The sequence below is a fragment of the Bacillus rossius genome, chromosome 3 (assembly GCF_032445375.1).
Source record: "Bacillus rossius redtenbacheri isolate Brsri chromosome 3, Brsri_v3, whole genome shotgun sequence".
In the NCBI taxonomy this organism is placed as follows: domain Eukaryota; kingdom Metazoa; phylum Arthropoda; class Insecta; order Phasmatodea; family Bacillidae; genus Bacillus; species Bacillus rossius.
In genome coordinates, this window is record NC_086332.1 from 68089658 (window position 1) to 68112307 (window position 22650).

At 35.2% G+C, this 22650-nt stretch overlaps 1 protein-coding gene across 5 annotated transcripts in view; it reads left to right on the top strand.

The window, feature by feature from the left end:
- LOC134530842 (dipeptidyl peptidase 3) overlaps window positions 1-22315 on the top strand; it is a 79000-nt gene extending 56685 nt beyond the window's left edge. For all 5 annotated transcript variants that reach the window (XM_063366095.1, XM_063366092.1, XM_063366094.1 and 2 more), the window contains 5 exons: window positions 5212-5336; window positions 8233-8356; window positions 10120-10290; window positions 18247-18409; window positions 22129-22315. In XM_063366095.1, the coding sequence (XP_063222165.1) occupies window positions 5212-5336; window positions 8233-8356; window positions 10120-10290; window positions 18247-18409; window positions 22129-22268 (723 nt within the window). In that variant the 3' untranslated portion in view covers window positions 22269-22315. The remainder of the gene's footprint in view (window positions 1-5211; window positions 5337-8232; window positions 8357-10119; window positions 10291-18246; window positions 18410-22128) is intronic.
- Window positions 22316-22650: the final 335 nt, after the last annotated feature.

Below are 22650 nucleotides of genomic sequence, written 5' to 3' on the forward strand. Positions count from 1 at the left end.
ATATACTTGAAAAAAAGGGCAATTTTTGATATTTAAAGTACCCGCCAAAACTTCAACCGTGATGAGGACTGCACTAACAATGAAATAGTCGTTGCCATAGAGACGAATGAAGCATCAACAAAGCAACAGCCATTGCCATGGTGATTTCCTACCAAAAACTGGAAATTTTGATATATTACACCCCCCGAAACTCCCCTTGGGATCGGATTTCCGCAGAATCCGTTCTTAGCGAGCGTCTACATCACAAAATGAGTAACTATGCTAAATTTCAAGTCAATTGGGTGTATAGTTTTAGAGATCCCGTGATGAGTGAGTCAGTGAGTGGTATTTTATCCCCTTGGGGATAGAATTAATCAAAATCCTTTCTTAGCGGATGCCTACGTCATAACATCTACCTGCATGCCAAATTTCATCCCGATCCGTTCAGTGGTTTGGGCTGTGCGTTGATAGATCACTATGTCAGTCAGTCAGTCACCTTTGAGTTTTATATATATATATATATATATATATATATATATATATTAGATTAGATAGAAATTATGAACACATGTTATAATTAGATAGAAATTATCTTCATAACCATGTATGAACTACGTATATACATATATATATGAACTACGTATGAAGTAATGTGTTGGTACATTATTAGCCTAGTCAAATTAAGAGAAAAAAATCGTGAACCTAGAAGTAATTGTAATAGAATTTTTTCAAATGACTTCTTACTGGAAAAATTCCGCTGGAAACGATGGTGAAGAGTCTACCATCGTACCGGCGCGCATAGGCCCAATATGGTGGCTTTCTCAAAATGGTATCCGCATGAGGGAATATGATTCAGATTTACGACTGTATCTTCTTTTCTGTCACAAATTACCAGTTTTGACCCTTTATATGTTTAGTATTCACTCGCATAATGTCCGCCCTCGCAAAATGTCCGCACCCTTTATTTATATATCCTTAAAAGAAAAAATTAAAAATTCGCGTAATGTCCGCACCAGTCATCTACGGCGGGCAACACAACTTTGGCCACCCCTAAAGGACGCAGTACGAATGAAAAGTTGACGGCTCTGTAAACAAAGCCGTGACCTTGAGCTGTCCTTTCTCTCCTGTCCTGAAAGGGTGGGGAAATTCGTTGAACCAAACAAAGCACGGTAACTGTAAACACAGCTGACCAACATGCACGCAAGTTCAAGGCATGAGTTTCGCGTCGAGTTTTGTAGTGTATAGTACAGAATGGTTAAATATAAATCCTTCATTGTGCGGTTTAAATTAAGAGTTGTTCGTTATGCTGAAGAGCATGGGAACAGGGCTGCTGAAAGGGAGTTTGAAGTGCACGAAAAAAGTGTTCGTCAGTAGCGGAAAATAAAAGAACAGTTGCAGTCAACAAATGCAACACGGCGTGCGTTTCGCGGACCCAAGGCTGGGAAGTTCCCAGAACTTGAAGTTAAAGTTTTAAACTATCCTACGTGAATTAAGAAGTAATGCCTGTGTTTCGTATGAAATGTTTTAAGTAAAGGCGCGGGAAAAAAAAAATTAACATCACATTTGCTGACATGGATCAGTCTTGTTTTCTGTTGAGGTAAGACACGCAGCGCAGCGTAAAAGAAACGTCAACTTTAATTAGTGTGTACCCTGTTTTACGTGTCAGGACAGAACATAACCCCTCTTTGTTTACATTTGGTTGGAATCCCTCCCTTGGCCATTCTCACGCTCTAAATGTTTCCTTCCCCTTCCTCCTTCTCTACGTCACGAAGGCCATCAGATTTATGGTTGGAGGGGGGGGGGGAGTACGGTGTGCAGCAGATGTGGAACTGGTGAGTCACTGCGCTGTTGCCAGCTCGCTGGTTCCCTACGCGCCGCACGTAAGGATATTGTACGGCTAAAATATTGCAGCCGTGCCGTTAATAGCCGTTTTAATCCATCACATATTAATCACATTAATAAGGCACACATATCCACACTTATTTCAGTGTAGCGCGTAATTTTTTTTAATGTTCCGGCGGGTGCGAGACAGTTACCGGTGGCAATTACAGCAAAGTAAACATGGTCTAAGCCGGGTTGTTTGCAAGCGATCCGCAGCAATATTCTTTTAAAATAGCTAGTGAAATCCAAATTGATTTTAGATACGTTTTGTGCCTTTTTAGTAATAATTAAGGAATACGTCCTTCATGGTAATGGCCATTGAAGGTAAGAAATTGACCTACGGCCCTTAAAAACCTCCTGATCGTTTCCGATGAGCTTCTGATTTTGTCGACAGCTTGTCTTCATAACCATCAAAGACAGTGATTGCCTTGCCGTACTTTGAAATTACATATTTCTCATATGCAAGAAGAATCTCATGAAAGGTTTGGTTTTTACTCCAAGGAACCATCCACCATCAATAACATAATCTACTTTGTTAGGCATGCTAATATCAGTGGCCACTTGATATTGTATGTATTTAGCAAGTTGGGATTTTCCAGATTCCCTCATGTGTCCGCATTTATCAAATAAAGAAGCAGGATATGTACATAGATTGTAACAGAACACTTCCTTCAAATTGAAACCAACTTGTCCACAATAAAATCAGTCAGCTTCACCGAGAGATACATCTTCATTCAGTAGTTGTTCAAACAAAGATCGGGCTGTCGCTAGAACAATATCGTCCTCTTCACTACACAGGGATTTCTTCGCAATAAGTGTGTGTAGAAAAGATGACACAATCAAGTGACCACGGATAGATCTTGAAATAGCTTTTCCAGACAGCATGTGCTTTACAGCGTTACCAGCATAAATGGTCTCGAGTATTTCAGCCAATCCTGAACTTGTCATTACAAACCCAATGTATCCAAGAAAGCTAATTTTAGTGTGCAGACCTCCTAGTCTTAGTACATACAATCTTCTTCAAATGACTATTTTCTGGTTCATTACTGATAATTCCTAAAGCTTTGTAGAAAAGGGGCTGATAGAAAGTTAAAACAGGTACCTGGTCATACCTATTCGCATGATGTGCAACAAAAGATAATGTTGAGTTAATACAAGTCTCACTTGTTGGGTCCATGTTAATCATTGGGAGGAACACAACAGATGATAGTCCAGCATGTTCACCTTTGTGGAGAAGTTGACACACACCCTGCCAACCTGGAACTTTCTCCCTCAGAAGACGTGAAATGTTCCAGAGAATATCCATGTTTTCAGTTTGATCATGGTACTGTATCTTTTCAATAGTCTTGTACTTCAGGAACATCATCCCACTTGCTTGTGAATGGTAAGTAATTATAGGTATGTGCCCTACTTTCTTCAAATCCTCAAATGAAACATTATGTTTCTTGATTACAGTTGAAAATTTCCCTGATGGTGTCACAGTGGCGATGATTCCCATCCCATGAAATGTCTTATGGCCATCAAGTGTTATCAAATTATGATCAATGTTGTCAGCAGCATATTGAATAAACCTAGTAGGAGTTTCTGAAATCTCTGAGGTCTCAGGCAGTTGTGTTCCTCTTTCTGCTGCAGCTGAATGTTCAAACCGTTGTACTTCAGAGTAAAAACTGCAAAAACCCATATGATTCACAGATACAACCACAAATCTTGAGCCTGTGTATTCATGTAGTTGAACTGCAAGTCTTAGCTGTAGAGGTGTAACTAAGACTTGGGGACGCACAGCTTGCATGATTTCCTGCCCTATTGCAGCAAGTTTTCTGTCTGCATTTGATTTACCACTGATGAGTTTTGCCAGTAACAATCTTAAAGTCTCCGGAACATAATTTACATTACATTCAACATTACTAATATCTTCGATACGAGGATAATTATCTGCATCAATTGGCACATATTTTATATAATTCCGAATTATCTCGGCAGCTGCCAGAATAAGCTTAATTTTTTCTTCTTCAGTACTGTCACAGCAGGAACTGTGATAGTCTTGTAACACATAAGCAGCTGTACTTTTAAAAGTGACGACATCACTAATGCCAGCAACATTCCAAATAAAAATGTTATCTTCAAAATGTTTTGTGAGCTTTTCCTTCATGAACTTTGAAGTATAGGGTTGCGATGTACTGTGTTCTGGGAGAAATTTGTTCATTTTATCAACAAGCTGTGTCACAGTTGTCTGTTCATCATTCTCCTCCATAAACCTTGCTACCTGAAGAAATGCTTCGTGGCGTACTGTGTCTTCTGGGCGACTTATGGATGTTTCAGTGAGGTCACAAAATTGTCTAGGTATAGCTTTTCCATTTCGAAAGTTTACTTGACATTGTTTGTGATAGCAGGCATCCACAGCAGGTAAATCATGTATATTTTCGATTCGTCTCTTCACTTTTTCTGCCCATTCATCATTGCGGTCAGTACACTTTTCCAGCACTGAGGTTTTAAACTTAAGTATACGCACTTGAAACCAATCATTTCTTTTCTCTGAAAGATGGCCTTAACTCAATTGCACAAAAGAAACAATTCTTCTTAAAATCAAAAAGTGTTTCACTTGAACGTAGCACACGTGAAGTACTCGATTGGTTGCAGGGATTATGAAAGGGAGATTTTAGATTCACAAGTCGTGCTCTACATTTCTTATGAACCTTCTGACCCACATTAACATGAAAATCACATATTTTCCTTTCTTTGCATGTTCTTCGGATTCCTTGTATTCCTTTATCTGTGAGTGTTGCCACCTCATTATTGCCATGAATTATTTCTTTGCAAAGAAAACACCTTTCAAACTCCATTTTATTTTATAGCTGTCATACATCAGGCATCCTGTAGAGGAAATAAAAAAAAAATTATTAATATTTGTTATAACACATATACGCACATGTACATAACAAATAAACCGACACTCTGGAAAAATAATTAAGATAAAATATTTTTATGAAATATATTTTTTCTCATTTCATAAATGCCATAGGGGTTATGGTGTTTTAATTTCATAGTACTTATATACATAGTTTACAATATTATTATATACAGAACAAAACATGTAGGGATATATTCATGATAATTTTTGAAAGACAAGAAGATACAGTCCGAAATGTGAGACATTTTGTAAAAGCCGCCATATTTGGCCTACGCGCGCCCGTAGAGTAGAAGACTCTTTTGCATCATTTTCAGCTGTTTTTTTCCAGTAGGAAACCATTGCCACAAATTCTATTTACATTACTTCTAGGTTCAAGTACAATTTGACTAGGCTATATGGCTTATGGCAATGGCAGTGTGTGGCAGGAACATGTTTGTTTGCAGATCACCTCGTACTACAAAGAAGGAGAGACATACGACTCTAAGTTCACAACCATGAGCTCCACATATGAAGAATGCCGTGCTGAGTGTGTGGGTCTCTACCTGAGTCTGGTTCAGGATGTTGTCAGGTAAACCCCCCACCTCTCTGTGTAGTCACATTTGTAGACATTGCCTCACTGTGCTACAAACTATTGCTTTGTCATGGATTGGTACTTTGGCCAGCACCTCATGTACAACTGGAGTATGGGAAGTGTACATCAAGTACCATATTTTTCCACAGATGGGTCGTCCCTGCATATGGATCACATCTAGAATTTTGGGCATAAAAATTGTAACATTTTCACTGTAAGGGTTGTCCTTGAATATGGATTGCACCATATCAGGGCTGCCAGCCACCAGGTAGGTAAAAATTAGGGTGTTTTAGGGCCCTCAGACATAAAATTAGGGAACTTTTAGGGACTACTGAAATGAAATTACAGACTTTCGAAAACAAATGGTTCACAGAGAAAATTTTTTAGATAGGCTATATATTGCTAATTACTTTGTAAAATGTTCACCCTTCTCCCCAGTAAACAAGAATACTGTGTAAATTAATAAAAATAAGTTTCCACAATTTAATATGGTGGTTGATTTAACTTTCTGATATTGAAAATAAATAATGCATGTCACTAAAAACTAAGGACATTAAAAAATTTAATTATTGGTTTACACAATATTTTTGCTTACACCATTCCCTTTTCCACCAATGTATTTTCAATGATAGTTTTTTTTACATTTGTTTTAATATTTTTTATCTTATAGAAATATCTCACAAATAAATGTCAAATGAAGATGAATAACATTTGATTAAGGTCCTTTAAAAACAAGGAAATTGGAGTTTCCCGATTTCATAAACTGGAGTGGAATTCAAGATCAGTTGTTCCCTATTAACGTTACCACAGACAATGGTGACAGAGTGAAATGGTCACAGCTGTGTGGTCTTAAGGTCACCAAAGGAACACAGGAAATTGAGATCTGGTCATCTAGTGTGCATAAAGAACTGACGACAAATTATAACAATTCTGAAATGAAGGAAAATCATGCCTGAAGTTGGACGGGCTTACCATTATCAGATGCCAAGTACAAAGATTTGCAAACTTTATGCAGGAAAATGATAATTCCACCAGAATTCCACCAAGAATACCTACAAATGCAGCATGATTCAAATGCACAAGACTGTCTTCCTGAGACTGACACAGAAGATGAAGTTGACTAATTTTGCCAGTTTTTTATTGTACTTTTTGGTGTTAATTTTTGTTAATTTGATAATTAAAAATACTGATAAATTAACCTCCACAGAACACAATAATATAATCTCTTGGATTAGTTGATGATAAAAACATTAAAAACCAATGGACATATTAAGATGGTCCCAACAAACCTACTCGTGTGATTTGTAATAAGGACCCATGTGACATATTTTTATGAAACTTTTGGTGTAACTCAATTCATATAATTTTCATTAGAAAGATGTCTCTGTTACATCTATATGCCCAATTTACATATTATTGCCATAAATAATTAAAATACAGTGATACATTACAGTGTGCTCATTTTGTTTTTCTGCTCGCCTGAAAATTTTATGATTTGTAGGTTAGCCCCTTCTTACAAATGACTGATGATATTGACATTAAAAATAAAAACATTGAAGCTTTATCTAATATAAAATTCTCACAAATAAATAATTGTGAAACAAAGATGAAATACATTTTAACAATACAATATTTGGATTGAAAAAAAAAAACATTTGAATGTGAACCAAATGCTGCACATTTTCCAATCTTTATTTAAATTAACCCAAATTCAGTTCTCTGCCAACTTTTAATCTTTTAAGTTAGAACAAACAATTTTTTTTACAAACAATGTGATTGAAAAATTAGGTGATAGTTCTTGATTACAATTGTCATTTTTCCTCGTTCTACTTCTTCTGAAAAAAGTCTGTCATTAAAATACTTTTAGTTTTCTTCTGCAAACTATTTTGTAAATCATCAGCTTTTCTTTTGTGTGCAGATGCTTCCTTCTCCACCTTTGCAAGGTGGGCAGAAAAGTACCCACCTATCTGCTCATTAAAGAATCCCGTGTGTAAGAGACTTTAGTAAAAGATGTGTGGCAGTTTAGATAGTAGATAGTCAACATTTATTGCAGTACATACATATTTCATTAATGGCATCCTCCTCCCCTTCAGCCATCCTTACCTCGCCACATGTTTTATTATACATTTTTGTTTCAAAAACTTCAATTAAAAAGGGACTTTTAGGGACTTGAATAAAATTAGAGGACTTTTAGGGACAAGCAGAAAAAAAGGGACTTTTAGGGAATTCTAGGGACCGCTGGCAGCCCTGCCATATGTTTTTTCTTCATTAGAGTTCCATAGATACAAGTGAAGTCTTTGTGTCTCAGCTCATTGGTGCATAAGAAATAAGGTACTGGTGTTGACCCTCAGTCCATTTTGTCTGCTTTCTGGTCCTACTTTACTACTGTGGAAGGGGGTGAGACTGGGACTATTTCTTTCCCCCTCCACATTTAATGGCCCATCCTACATCCTCCTCCACCCCTACATTTCCTACTACATTCAGCTTTATGTAAAACCTAACCAAAATTAATAATTAATATTAAATTAAAATACTTTAAATGACTATGCATTATAGAAGAAACAATGAGTACAAATTAATTGTGAAACAATAAGAAAGCATCAGGAACATAAAATATTTTCAGTTAATTGTTAATAGTAACAGGGGGCAGGAATTTTGCAAATTTTAACCTCAACATTCATCACTACCCCAGGTGATGTGCAACACCTTCACTATACTTTCACATTTCAAAGTGCAAGTATTTGAAAAAGAGACAATTCCACTAAGTTTTTATGTTTGAAATTTTTTATATGCGCTTGGGCCTACAAATGTACTTGTTGACGATTCTGGTGCATGAGCTTTCGTCAGCATGCCTCTTAAGAATTAGCCTGTGAAAGTGTGGTGGTTGTTGCAGGATCTTCGGTATTGATGAGGTGGCGGTGGAGGACGTAACGTACGTGAACTGGCTGTCTCTGGTGCACACGGCTGTTGCCAAGGCCCTGGAGCACTACCAGCCCGCTTCCAAGCTGTGGCTGCAGGTATGTTGTGCTTGCCGTGAGCTGCTGTCCCATCTCCATGCTTAGTGGCGTTAACTATAGCCCGTCTCATCCTTAGTTTGCAGTGTGCATTTACTATCTCTTTTTAATGTACAATTTCGGCCATTAGAGCTTTAGTTTCAATGTGCTCTGTTGCCAGATATACCCCATACAGCACAACAGTTTTAGATACAATTTGAAATGTAATGAAATTTTGGAAATGTTTTCTTGTATTTAAATAGCATCATCTAATATTATTCAAATTTCACTTCTAAGGAGACATAACTGAAATATGCCATCTTGGTTTCTACTTTTTTTGTAAAAAATATTAATAATAATTTTTTAATATTACAATTTTTGCTTTATTTGCTAAAAGCACATAATTAATGGAAAGCCTTATTATTAATAGTAGTCGACTGCTACAAATAACAATGGGTTTTCAGCATTGAATAATTTTTTGTTCCTTCAGAATGAGTACAACTGTAATGATACTATCAATATACACCATTTTATGGACCTAGAAAAATCAACAAATAGTAAAACTTAAAAAATACTAAAACTTAAATTAGTTAACGATAACGTACTGACGTCAGCCGGGGCTTCGCCCCACGAGCCTGATCATCCTCCGTTCCCTTTCCCACCACCTTTCCTACCCGGCATTTGTGTCGTGACGTACGTAGCCGTGTGAGATTCAAACTGCGCGCCACGAACTACAGCAAGAGGGCGCTTAGCTGCAGTGCGCCGCACCCCTAATATATATTAATTAATATTGTAATCCTTTTTCTTTCCGCCCCAAAACAGTGTAACGATGGCTATGCATGTGAGTGTCTTTTAATTAATTAGTTTATATACTGTCATCACAAACAATAAAACTTGGGAATTTCATTTAATGACATTATATACACATGAAACCAATTTTTTACGTAGCTTTGCTGACAGATAATATTTACATAAAAGTATAAAAAAATATGAGAAATTGGCTTTACCATACAAATACTAAATAACAATAAAAATAGAAAGTTAAAAATAACACTGTCTGCTGCCTGTTTTGAATTATTTACTTCAACATGGTGTCATGATTGTTTGTCGATGTTATAAGTGTAAGCAGAGAAAAAGTTACATAATGTTGCATTTATGAAATAGACTTTTTATTGAAGTGAGGATACTGTTTTCTCAGCGAGTATAGAAATTTAACTTTGGTTAGTAGTGTTATGGATAAATATGGCCCCTATTTGTAATTGTTGTTGTGATCTAACCCTCAAGTAATTTACCACTTCTTTTATAAATTACATATATTAGTGCAGGTGACAAGCATAAACATTGTGATTTTACTGGCCGAAAAATATGGCAAATGTGGTAAGAATTATTGGCTTTATGTGAATCTGTTTTATATCATCTTTTATTCAAAGTTCTTACTACCTACCATTATAAATAATGATATGATTCCTTACAGCTTAAGAATCGATGGCTCTGATTCCAGGTAGGATCTATGGAATCGAAGCACCGAAAAATCTACATGCCCATCCCTAGTAATAACAATTATACTCAGGCTTTTCTTTTCGCAGTGAACCTATGTTTGCGAGTGGTTTTCATTAATACTTACCTCTGCCTCTATTAAGGTGCATATGATTAAATACATTTGATAATTCTAACAAAAGCACATGGCATTGCTTACGTTAGCTGAAGCTGACAGTTCTGTTGGCGGATTGTAAGCCAGTCTCTGGTTGACATTGCTAATCAGGGGTAACTGGCACCTGTGTGTACAGGCACACTCGCAGGCCAGGTTCGTGATAATGCGGGTGTTGCTGGAGGCGGGGCAGGGCCTGGTAGAGGTGACGGAGACGGAGCCAGGAAAGGACCTCCTCCTCAAGCTGGACCGCTCCAAGATACGCACTGTAGGTCGAACCGCTATTGGAGACTTCCTGCACAAGCTGCAGGTACGTACTGCACTACCACTCTACTGTACTCCTGTTAACCCGGCAGAATTCACCACACACAGCTGATATATTTCAAAAATTTCTATATTTTACAATATATATATTGTGTAGGTTCTATTGTAGAGGCCCAAATCTAATAATCATAAATTGATAAAGGCAGATTATTTTTAGAAATACCCAAAAGAATAAGGCTAAATTTAATTTTGTAGTAACCATTAACTTAAAACAAAAAGCATAGTTTGCAAAGCAGTGAATCTCATATTTCCACTTTTAACTAGAGATAATCACTTGTTTTAGTTATTTGCAACCATCACATACCCATTCGACAATATTACAAACACATTTACACCAAATTCCACTAGTATTTGGAACTTCATGTACAGTGAAACTCGTTTAAAACGATCCCGCACAATACGATTTCCCGTTTCATACGATCAAATGCTTCGGTCCCGCCATTTTCTCCATATGATGTAGGTTATTATTTTCCGTGTAAGACGATCCTTGTAAAATTAGTTTCCCGTATGAAAAGATCTTTTTTTAAGTTTAAATGCATTATTTATTGGGAAATCACCGTTATATTTTTTAAGTTAAAAATACGTAATTGGTTGACAAGTATATTCTCTTTAGGACTCGTTTAGTCGTTTCACATTTAACGCCAGTCGCGTATAAAAATTAACATGTAGCAAGCGCTGGTTGCCATCGTGGTAGTTTGGTTGATGCCCGTACAAGGTGCGTGCACGAAGTCGATTATTCACATCGATTGCTCGCCGGTTGGCATCATTTTTGGTTAGGTTGATGGCCGAATAGAGTGCGCGCCTGTAGCTGACTATCGATATGGGTAACTCGCCGATCGGTAGCCTACAACTCACATAGTTTCAGTTCCTTACCACGTTCGTGCAACTTCAGATTTCTCTCAAATATCGAAATTAAAAAAATCAAAGGGTTAGATTAGGTCAGTCACAACATGCTTGTTTTCATTGGAAACTTATGATTTAGCGGCTTAATACCAAAACGCAATACTTCGGAAATCTTCTGAGGGAACCGAAACTACGTGAGTTGTAGGCTTCCCCTCGCCGATTGCTGCAACACGCGATTCTGTCTATTGCCGACTGCCGAGTAGTGTTACCGCCACAGATTCCCGCTAATTACGTTAGCATCGTCTTGCACGAGTGTTACGTTTTTTTTTAAATTTTAATTTTCTTTTTATTTGAAGGTGATACAAAATATGTTTTAGTTTCATAATAATGGCGTTAAATAAGATTGCAATCAAACGCAAAGCGTTGTCATTAAAAGAAAAGCTGGACATTATAAACAAAGTTAATTCTAATCCCAAGGTTCCACGAGTGGCGATCGCTAAGGAGTTGGGAATACCACCATTAACACTTAATACCATTGTTGCCAAACAAGAAGAAATACGTTCCGAGGCTGGCAATATTTCATCGACCTGTAAGAAGAGGAAGAGTGGAAAATATGACGAGATAGAAAAACCATTGCTTGAATGGTTTAAACAACAACGTGCACAAAACATCCCATTGAGTGGTGTGATTTTAAAAGAAAAAGCAGAACAGATTGCTTTGACACTTAATGTTGAGTTTAAAGCATCGAATGGTTGGCTTGACCGATTTAAGAATAGAACTGGCATTGTGTACCGGGCAATAAGTGGAGAGTCTGAGAGTGTGAGTGAAGAATCAATAGATGCCTGGAAAATATTATTGCCTCAAATTCTATCCGAGTATGAACCGAAGGACATCTTCAATGTTGACGAGTTCGGCCTCTTTTTTCAAATGCTGCCTGACAAAACATTTGTTTTAAAAGGAGAGGCTTGTCATGGGGGTAAACAGAGCAAGGAGAGGTTGACTGTTCTTGTGGGGGCCAACATGGATGGGTCCGAGAAGCTTCCACTTTTTGTAATTGGGAAGGCAAAACATCCACGATGTTTTAAAAATGTGAAAACTTTACCATGTAGGTACACAAATAATAAAACTGCATGGATGACTTTCAGCATCTTTGAACAATATTTGCACTCCCTGGATGCCAAAATGGGAGTAAAAAACAGAAAGATAATTGTGTTTATGGACCATTACCCTGCCCATCCGATGAATGTGGCGAACGGACCATTGCCCTGCCCATCCGAAGAATGTGGCGAACTTGAGGAATGTGAGAATACAGTTTCTTCCTGCTAATTCCACGTCAGTTCTGCAACCCATGGATCAGGGTGTGATCAAGGTCCTAAAGCAGTATTATCGCAAGAGACTGGTGTGCAGACTAATAACAAAAATGAACCACAACACACCCAACTCTCCACCCTACAAAGTGTCCATATTAGATGCACTGCATTTCCTTGCGGCTTCTTGGGATTCGTTGGACCCAACCATTATTGCCAACTGCTTTAAGAAGGCAGGCTTTGGAGGTGACACTGTAGCCCCAACTGATGAGGGTGATGGTGGCAATGAGGGTGATGGTGGCGATGAGGGTGCGTGCAATAATGCATGGAAAAGTTTGCAAAGCAAACTACAAATCACTTGTAGTTTTGATGATTATGTTGAAGCTGACAGTGACGTTCTGCCTTGTGAGCCTCAGAGTGCTGAAGCAATAGCAAGCAGCAGCAGCAACAGTGATGTGATTGCAGTAGAAGATGATGACGAAGATGAAGAGGATGAGGAAAGTGAACCAAGAGCACCATCAAAACCAACCTGTTCTGATGCCTTAGTGCATCTGGAAGGGCTGCGGGACTTCGTTCAAGGAACTGCAAACGTGCCAGAAAACATTTGGCAAAGTGTCTGGCTCATTGAAATTTCATAATGAAGCAAACTGAGAAGAACTCCAAGCAAACAACACTGGATCACTTTTTTCAAAAATTTTATTTTAGAACATGTAATATTGTACTGTTTTGTGTAAACATTAATTATTCAATATACCTAAATGCAAGTAGGAATTAGTTTCACAAATAGGAAATTTAATCTTTGTTTCGTTATATAGTCTTAGGCTCTATTTTTCACAAGAAATTGATACCATTTGTAAATTTGTTCAATTATACTGATAGTAAGGTATGAAAAAGAGGATAGTTTCCTTTTCCCTTGTAAGAAGTTTTCCCAGCTAAGAAGTTTCTTCTCGACAGTCCCTTGAAAAACGTCTTAACAGAGTTTCACTGTACTTTAATGTTTGTTTATTTTACTTTTGAGTTTCAAGTTGCAATGTCTATTGTCATAGATAAATGCAACAAGTTAGCTTATACTTTTTGAATATGGTAATAGAGGGAAGGTAACTATTGATTTAACACCATACTCATATTTTATCTATAGCATAACAGTTCTCATGTGTTTTGTTGGTGTTGTTCATGGTCTTTTTTTTTTAAATACTGATTCCTGTGTGTGTATTTAAACAAACAAATTATTTTTTCTTACACTTTCTACATTTTAATTGGACAAAATTTATTCTGCATACCATTTCACGACAGTAGTAAAATTACTTAATTTGTTGTATGTTTCATATATTAAATATAGTGATGGGATTTTCGATACCTTGATACCTTCGATACTTGACGGTATCGCAAAGTATCGAGTATCGAAACTGTAAGTTTGATACATTTTTTCGATACCGGAATGCTTGTTGCCGTATATATTGTCTCTGTTCATTTGTATTGAATTAAGTTTTGAGTCGGCATTGTGCAAAATACAACTACAGTAGAACCTCGATGATATGTTCCCGTTTCATACATTTTCCCGTGTCCTGTGTCATACGCCGATTAATTTTGGTCCCGCCGAAAGTACTATATTTACAATGGTTTACTTTTCCGGAACATACACTTATAAAATCATTAATTTCCCTTCATACGTTTTTAAGAAGCGGAAAAGTCCTAAAATTCACAAATTTTTTTGTTATATATATTCCTCCTTATAACTTACGTTTTAATTAATGATTTTATTTTGAAAAACGTTCATTGTTTACCTTTGCAAACGTAAAAAATAACTTTATCGCACCATAGATATGGATAGTATCATGAAGACTGTGCACTTCGCTAGTAACATCTATGGCCAGCACCAAGCGAGACTAGTGGCGCAAACTAGCAATGATTATAAAAATGGTGCACACGCTTTACCAAGGCACGGATATCATATTTTGTGCATTCATTAATTTTTGAACTGAATATACCCGTTTGTTATTGTTTTCTTACGACCGGATTGTTTTGTATTTTACGTTTCTCAAGTTAAAATTTTATTGTTGAAAATTGTTCTGTTGCATAAAGTTGTTAGTAAAATGAAACAAACAAGCAAAAATTTCTGATTTTCTATTTACAATAGCCTAATTTTTTTATTTCTAATTTAGGCTTCAAACATTTTGTAAGGCCACTGTTTCTCATGTCAGCTTTACTTGATTATGGACTGTATTTTACATTTCTGGTGGTTTTATTATATGTATATATAATGATGAATTCATATTTTTCATTAATATAATGCAATTATTTACACATTATGTATTTAATTTTAATCTGAAATTGTGCTGGTATGATAGATTGAATTTATATAGTTTCAAACTAATTTATGTTATTTGTAATAATTGTTACTTAATAGGAAAATATTTTTCCCTGGAGTATCGAAAGTATCAGAGTATCGAAAGTATCGAACTGAAAAAACAATACAGAATCGAGTATCGAAAGTGTGGTATTGTCCCACCTCTAATTAAATACGTAGAGTGTTTGTTTACAGTTATGCCTGTGAATGGCCACATCAATAGCAGGGTATAAAAAAATCCTGATTTTTTTTTAAAAAATCAAAAAAATCAGATTTTTTTGATTAAAATCGGGTTTTTTGATTAAAATCAGATTTTTTTGATAAAAATTTAAAAAATTGTAATCTGTGTAATATACAGTACATTTTCATGACTTTTCATGACTTGACTTTGCTCTACAGTACAATTAATAACAGATTAATTCATTTTGTAAAGACAACTAGCCTAATTTTCTTTCTTTGAAATAACCACATTTTACATTGCATAATGTTTTAAGGAAACATTAATGATGTCACTTTATGAAAATTTTTAGTACAGTAACATAGTTAACATTAGTAAAAAAAAATGTCTTATAGAAAATAACTACATCATTGAAAATATATCATATTTAAATGTAACTTTGTCACTTCTGTCATCCCTTATAGTCTTTTAGTCCAATTGTTCTAAATAAAGTAATTTAAATCAAAACCACAATTTCCTTTTGTTCTTCTTCTCAGAATTGCACACATTCGAGAGTATTCAAAGTAAAACTTCTACATAAAATATTACTTATTTAAAATTTTAAACAAAAATACAAGTTTTGCAGCTTTTTCTGTACCCAGTCGATTTCTTATGTTGACTGAACCAAACCAGACATACCAAAGAACTGAAAATTTCCTTCCTACAGTTCTAATATTAGCATTTGACATTGTTGGAAGACAAACCTGTTGCCAAAGAGATATGACTCACACACACAACACAAACACATGAGGTAGAGGAGAGAAGAGAGAAAATGAGATGGCATTTAAAGTTACATTCCACCCACCTATATTTAATGTGTTTCAAAATAACTAATAATAGGTACATTGTAGAAGAAATTAAGTACTATTCAATTTTCATTCTATCTTTGCAGCAGTCAATTTTTATGTAAGTAGGCATGATTACTTGGTTTAAACAATACAGTATAGGAAATATTAACGTTCATATTATCATATTATAAATTGATTTTATTCACTGATTTTAAAAAAAAATTGCATGATTTAAATCATGAGATTTTTTAAAAAAAAATCACATGATTTAAATCATGATTAAAATCACGATTTAAATCATGCTGATTAAAATCAACATACCCTGATCAATAGTATTGAGTTTGAATGGTGTGTTTCCAGTCACATGCATGTATTGACTTAGGTTAAAGTGGTGTGCTTTTTTTTTTAAATAGTTCGTACCAAACAATTTAGCACATTGAAATGTATACTATCGCAAAACTGGAAAATTAAAAATCAGTATCTCAGCCAGCTCTAATGAAATATAATTTATTACTGCCAAAATGTGTTTCATAATACTTGGTAGAGTGAACATTTAATATTTATAAAAAATGTGTATATTCAACAAAATAAATGCACACTTATATCTCAAAATTGCTAAAATATAGTAAATTTATTTGCTTTATTCACAAATAAGTACAGTAAAACCTACTACAAAAATAAATAGTTTTATAGTCAATAGAGTTTGAATTTGGAATGCTAAGGGCCGCTTAGCTGTCAGTTAAGTAAAATCCAAGCAAAAACTTTGCAGGTTAATCAAATGGAGAAATTCTTTACCTCAAATCACATCTGTTGCAAGCCGGCCTAAATCTTGCGGCTAGGTCAACCTTTTTGCATCCCTGATCAACAGCATACAAAATTTCCAGTTTTGTGGTAAAAGATTTTGCTTTCTGTATTTTTTTTTTAAATTTATTATTTGAAAACGAAAAATACATCACCGAAAATTAAGTCTTGTCATAAACTATTGCACATGGTTTGTCCAACCATAACATAATTTGTAAGTAAACAAAATTAATCCATAAAAACTAACCTCCAAACAAGAAAACACATTAAGTGACATTTATTTTACCACAATTTGTAAACAACACTTAAACTTGTGCAGATTTTAGTTAAGTAGCATTTTCACAGGACATAGATGTAAAGTTGTGCAAGTAGGGATGACAATGAAATATCAATGTATCGGAAAATCAGTATTTCGTGTTCAAAATATCAATAGTTTGGCATCACTAGTTTAGTGCCGATATTATGTTTTTATGTTTTTATCAATATTTTGTTACAATAATAACAAATTTGAATAAAATAATATTTTTCAAGTAAAAAACCAATTTTGATAAAATAGTCTGTAAAAAAATTGTGGTCCGAAGGCTTTGGAAAGAACAAATTATTATTTCAAAAGAGTGTAAAAAAGGGAAATATTGGAGTTCTCAGTAGGGAATTTCGTAGGTTGGTAAGTTTCTAAGTTTGGAAAAAATTAGGAATATTTTTATGCTAGTTTCAGTTTATTATAATTAAATTAGCTATTGCAGGTATTTCTCTTACCAGAAAAATCAAATACAACTAAGTAATTTTTCAATGTTTTATTATTAATTTTTTTCTTTTTTACATGATTTTTAGTATCTTTTTCGCTTAACATTTTCAGAAGTCTAAAATTAAAATAAGTATTTTTGAGAAGAAAAAATGTGTTAGAACATATAGAGAAGGTATTATTAAATAATAAAAAATTGAAGAAAAAAATTATTTGCATTCACTTTTGCTAGAAAGAACTCAACTTATATTAGGTAATTCCTTTATATTATTAGCTTATTTATAGCAAGAACTCAATATAACATAAACTTAAATAAAATTATTTTGGTAAAATGGCTGGGTAAAAGTTTGTATATTATATTCGACACATATTGTAATAAAAAATATTTTCAGGCCGATATTTATCTGTATCAATGTAAGGCAAGCGATAATCAAAAGACTGAGATATTGAGGTGTTGAAAATTGTTGCCATACCTATGTGTAAGTGCAATGTGTGAGAAATTTTGTAGGCAATGTTCTGAACATTGATTAATCAAAGTTTTTTTTTAGCTAATGTTGGTACAATGTGTTTAACTTCATTTCAGTATGTCAGTAGTTCTATGGTGTATCAATTGTAAGATGGCGGCAGTATTGTTAATATATGTACAAAGCAAATGGAAAACAATATAACAATTCTGCAGAAATGTTTTGAAGATTTTTCAACTTTCCCTTCGCTGTAGCAGGTGTTTTTGGTGGAATTGTGAAAAAAATACTGTTTTATTTAGAAGTACAAATACATAAGGTTATATAGCATTTTGGTGGGACGTAACAGCCACATTGTACTGTTGTTGTCACCTAGGTACATGTTAATGTTACCACTGCTGTGTTGGTAAAGTGGTGTTGTAATGGGGGATTGCAGGTATACAAGGCCACAGGAGATGTGGAGAGTGCGCGCTCCTTATACAACAAGTACTCTGAGGTTCCTGAGGATGGACCCTACCCCTTCGCCAGGTGGCGGGAGATTGTGCTGCTGCACAAGAAGCCTCGCCGAGTGTTTGTGCAGCCCAACACTATGCTCTCAGGTAATCATCCTGCGCCAGTAAGTTTGTGTTCTACATAGGAACTGTACAAATGTTCAGGTAAAGAACAATTATATTTCACTGTTCCACAAATACAATAAAACCTTGTTAATAAAAATAAATTATGAACCAAACTCAAATGCCTTTGTGTTGACAATTTTTCTCACCCCAAAGGTTGTACATGGGGAGGGAATGTTGGAATGTTAAGAGAAAAAAAATCAAAGTTATCATCATTTACTTTTGAAAAGTTAATGACTTTCAGGGTTGTTAGGTTGTCTCGAAACACAGTTCTCGGATTTCCAAAGAAAATTAGAGTATTAATTATAGCATTGAGTTGCCACACTTTATCTTCCTTGCTTTTTGCTTTGTGCTTTGTGGGCAATGGGGCAAAGATAAATATATTATTTTGATTTCAGACAACTAGAATTAAAATTTAAAAAAAAAAAAAAAAAAAAAAAAAAAATACACACACAATAGTGAGATACATGTTTATATTTTTAATTTTTTTTTTAAAACCTGTTAGATAAGCAATGACCAATGAGTAGAGGCACTGGAAAATCGTAAAAACGATATAGGCGGGAATAAAGGTGACAAAATGGTTTACCGACCAATAAACGCTACAAACCCGTTTTGATAAATATGTAGAGTAGCTGCATTTGCGAAAAAAAAATGTTAAAAGTCCGAAAATACGTTTATTTGTAATCTCTTTGACTTCCTCTTTTCATTAAACCCGGCAGAGATAAGAAATTCCAAATACTTGAGCTTTGAGGTGATTCAACATTAAAGATGTATCACTAAAAATTTAATTACAAATTGATTTCACAAAACATGACGTCAAATAAATTTAACAATTAATTTATTGAGTCCTTAAAAGTATAACTATAATTCGTTAAAGTATAGCTCAACAAATTTGGCCCAGCCTGTATTATATCACATATACATGGCACCATGCTTGCTTGATGTTGGTGATGAAAGAAATTACCGTATTTACTCGCATAATGTCCGCAGTAATTTGGCTACATTTTTGACAAAAAAAATGGGGTGCGGACATTATGAGGTGAAGTCAGAAAAAAATGTTTTCCTCAAAATTTTACATGTTTTGTGTAGAGTAAAAAAAATTGTTCTCTCATAATTAGTTTACTAGTACCCTGATTTTATGTATGCTCATGGTTCTGCGGATTGCATTAGTAAAATCGCTGCTTCGTAAAATTGGCACTCTTCCCTCGGCCCAGTTGAAAAATATTAACGGCAGCACACTACTTCGCAGAGCACTGGTGACTGGCGACCCTCCGCAGCGGACGTAAGAAATGTGACAGGTGTCGAGATAACTGGGTGCCGGCAATTAGTGGAAGATGCCACTCTTTTTTTTTCTTCTCACTTGCGTGTGCCCTCTTACGTTCAGAAGCCGCAGCCAGCCTACACAAAATAAACGCTTTGCGTGAAAAAATATTTTTTTAATCTTTCATTGAGATGGCCACTAAAGGCAAGGAGCAGATGTGTAATGTCTGTATTAGCCGGTGCCGGCGAGCCTCCCTCCCTGTCCCTTGCCCACTGTGTGTATAAAAAAAGTTACCGGCAGACGTCTGTGCATGCAGTCCCCTCCTGCCCTGCTTGACTGAAGTGGGGGAAGGAGTGCAGAGCGTGGAAAAGGCTGAGCAGGAATTTTTAACAAAAACAAAGCAGAGCCTTGTCTTCCTGACATGTAAGAATTTATGAATGTCCATTCTGTTACAGCTGACGTTTTCTTTACGTTGCGTATCATATCTTACATGAAAACAAAATTAAAGCCTCTCAGCCAACGTGATGTTTGATAAACATGTTGAAATATTTACATACATTAAAAATTACTACCTAACTTAGGTAAGTACCTAAAATAGTTGACACTGTAGTAGCACTCAGAAAATTTCTACTAGGTAGTCTGCGTGTACTGGCTTGTACTATATATAGCCCATCCCCTTGCAACTCACGTAACGTCGCAGGCAGCTGCGCAGTAGAGTGCGAGTTTCTGAGTCCGGACGGTTTCATCACACTACAAATCCTCTCAGCGACCGCTCCGTAGAAATGAACAACTCAAGGTCAAAGCATTGTTGACAGCGTCGGTAAATTTCCATCCCGTTACTGTGCCTTTCAGGAGTGGCCAAGGTTGCTTCGTCTAGTGCGGACTTTATGCGTATTTTTAAAAATTCAATTAAAAGTATTTAAAAAGAAATGTGCAGACATTATGCGATTAAATACGGTATGTTTACGAGCGGTGAGAAAAGTTATGTTAATGTTTGTATTTATTAAATAGTTATATTTAAGGATAAAATGTTTTTTTCAGTAAATAACTGTCAGTAGTATGTTACAATGGAAAAAAAAATATACAGTAAAACCCCTTATTTGCACTTTTCAAGGAACCCCAAGGAAAAAGTGTAAATTGCGGGAAAGTGTAAATTGTGGGAAAGCACTTTTATTGGCAGTTAATGCTAAATTTTAGCTTAAAAAAATGTATCAGCATTTACTGGTGCTACAAGACAAACAATAGTTGTTTACAACACATTTAGGGCACTGCAAAAATATAATTTTCTTAAATATAAAATATAAAAAACAATGCAACATAAAGCCTACATTAAATTTTCTCTAGTACAGTTTTATAGGTGTACATACTAGTATAAATTCAACACTTTTAAAGAAATCTGAAATCCTATTTTTAATTATTGTGTTTAAAGTACTAACAGGAATATTCAGTTCCTTGGCCAAAACCACTCGGGTACCCACATGCTTGTCAAACTTCTCAATAATTTTAATTTTATCTTCAATAGATAAAGTATTTCGTGGAACTTTATACCTATCCATCTTCAATCAAAATCTTGCCATAAATAATATTGTGAACGATAAAAAAAACACGTACTAACCAAAACGGACGTTGACTAATGTAAACAATGAAAGCCATCATAGATATGTACTGTACATAATGCAGCACTACTAAATATACGTACTGTGTATGAGCGCTTTCCGGTAGTATCGATAGCTCAGCGCTTCGGACTATGCTCTGCTACGAGAGTGCTCTATGACACCATAAATAAAACCGTTTGTGGTTCTGCTACGAAAGTTCTCTATGGCAGCAAAGATTAAAACGTTAGTAGAGGAGAGGCACCATAGAACTTGTCGATACATCAAAACGAAAGGTTACAGACAATAGGCGAACTACTTCAAACTTTTCACATCTATGACTAACGTGACGAGTATTTACATTTTTACCGTGTTTTGAAACGTACATTCCGGGTTTTTTGGTTACGTAGCGGTGTAATTTCAGGGAAAATGCAACACGAAAGTTAATGTACAATAAAACGGACCTACATAAAATGACGTTATTTGCGGGAAAACGTAAATAACGAGAACGTAAATACGAGGTTTTACTGTAATTTCTATTGTGTACTAACCTTAAACTTGGTGTGAAATGATAACAATTATTACAAATCCATTAAAATTTCAAATATCTAGTAAAATTGATAAGCAATCTTTGGAAACAGAAACCCTGTGAAAAGTAATTATGCTTTTATTTATTTTGTGAGTTTACAACATGAAATAAATCTAAACCTGATGTACCCTAGCAAATAGCATGTAAAATTAATCACACTGTTTTTCGTCAATAGAATCAACAATTCCGATGTCAGTCATGGCATTAAAGAAACAATGGTTATAGCCCTGTTTTTTTTTTTCCACACCTTTTTGTGTTACAGATAAAGAAGTGACATTGAAGATATATCCAGCAACTCCAGAGGGAGTTGTGCAGTCATTCCTAGATCGCTTCAACGTCACTCCAGACCCGTCAGACATTATGCATTCTCTGTGGCAGAAGGACTGCAAGCATTTTTTATAACATTATTTGTTTAGATTGTATATAATTAAACAAATGTTTTACACACAGCTTTTTTTGTTTGACTTGTTTCTTATACACGTACCTGTAGCTCTCCAGGATTTAGACATTTTCCTGAGTATTCTGATTTAAGTACAGTTTGTAATAGATACAAAATTGCATTGCAAACATTAAGATGGCTCTAGTTTCCAAGTCTCCGCCCAATTCGAGTGAGCAGCTAATGTTCGACTCAACAGTCAAGTTTATTGTACTCAATAAATCAATTTTTTTTAGAATTTGATACATGATTGATATGTGTAATGACTATAAATCACATACCACAGCAAAATATCAAGTTTACATTCTCGCAGTTTTCTTAAATAAACTGCCTGAAAAACATAAGATG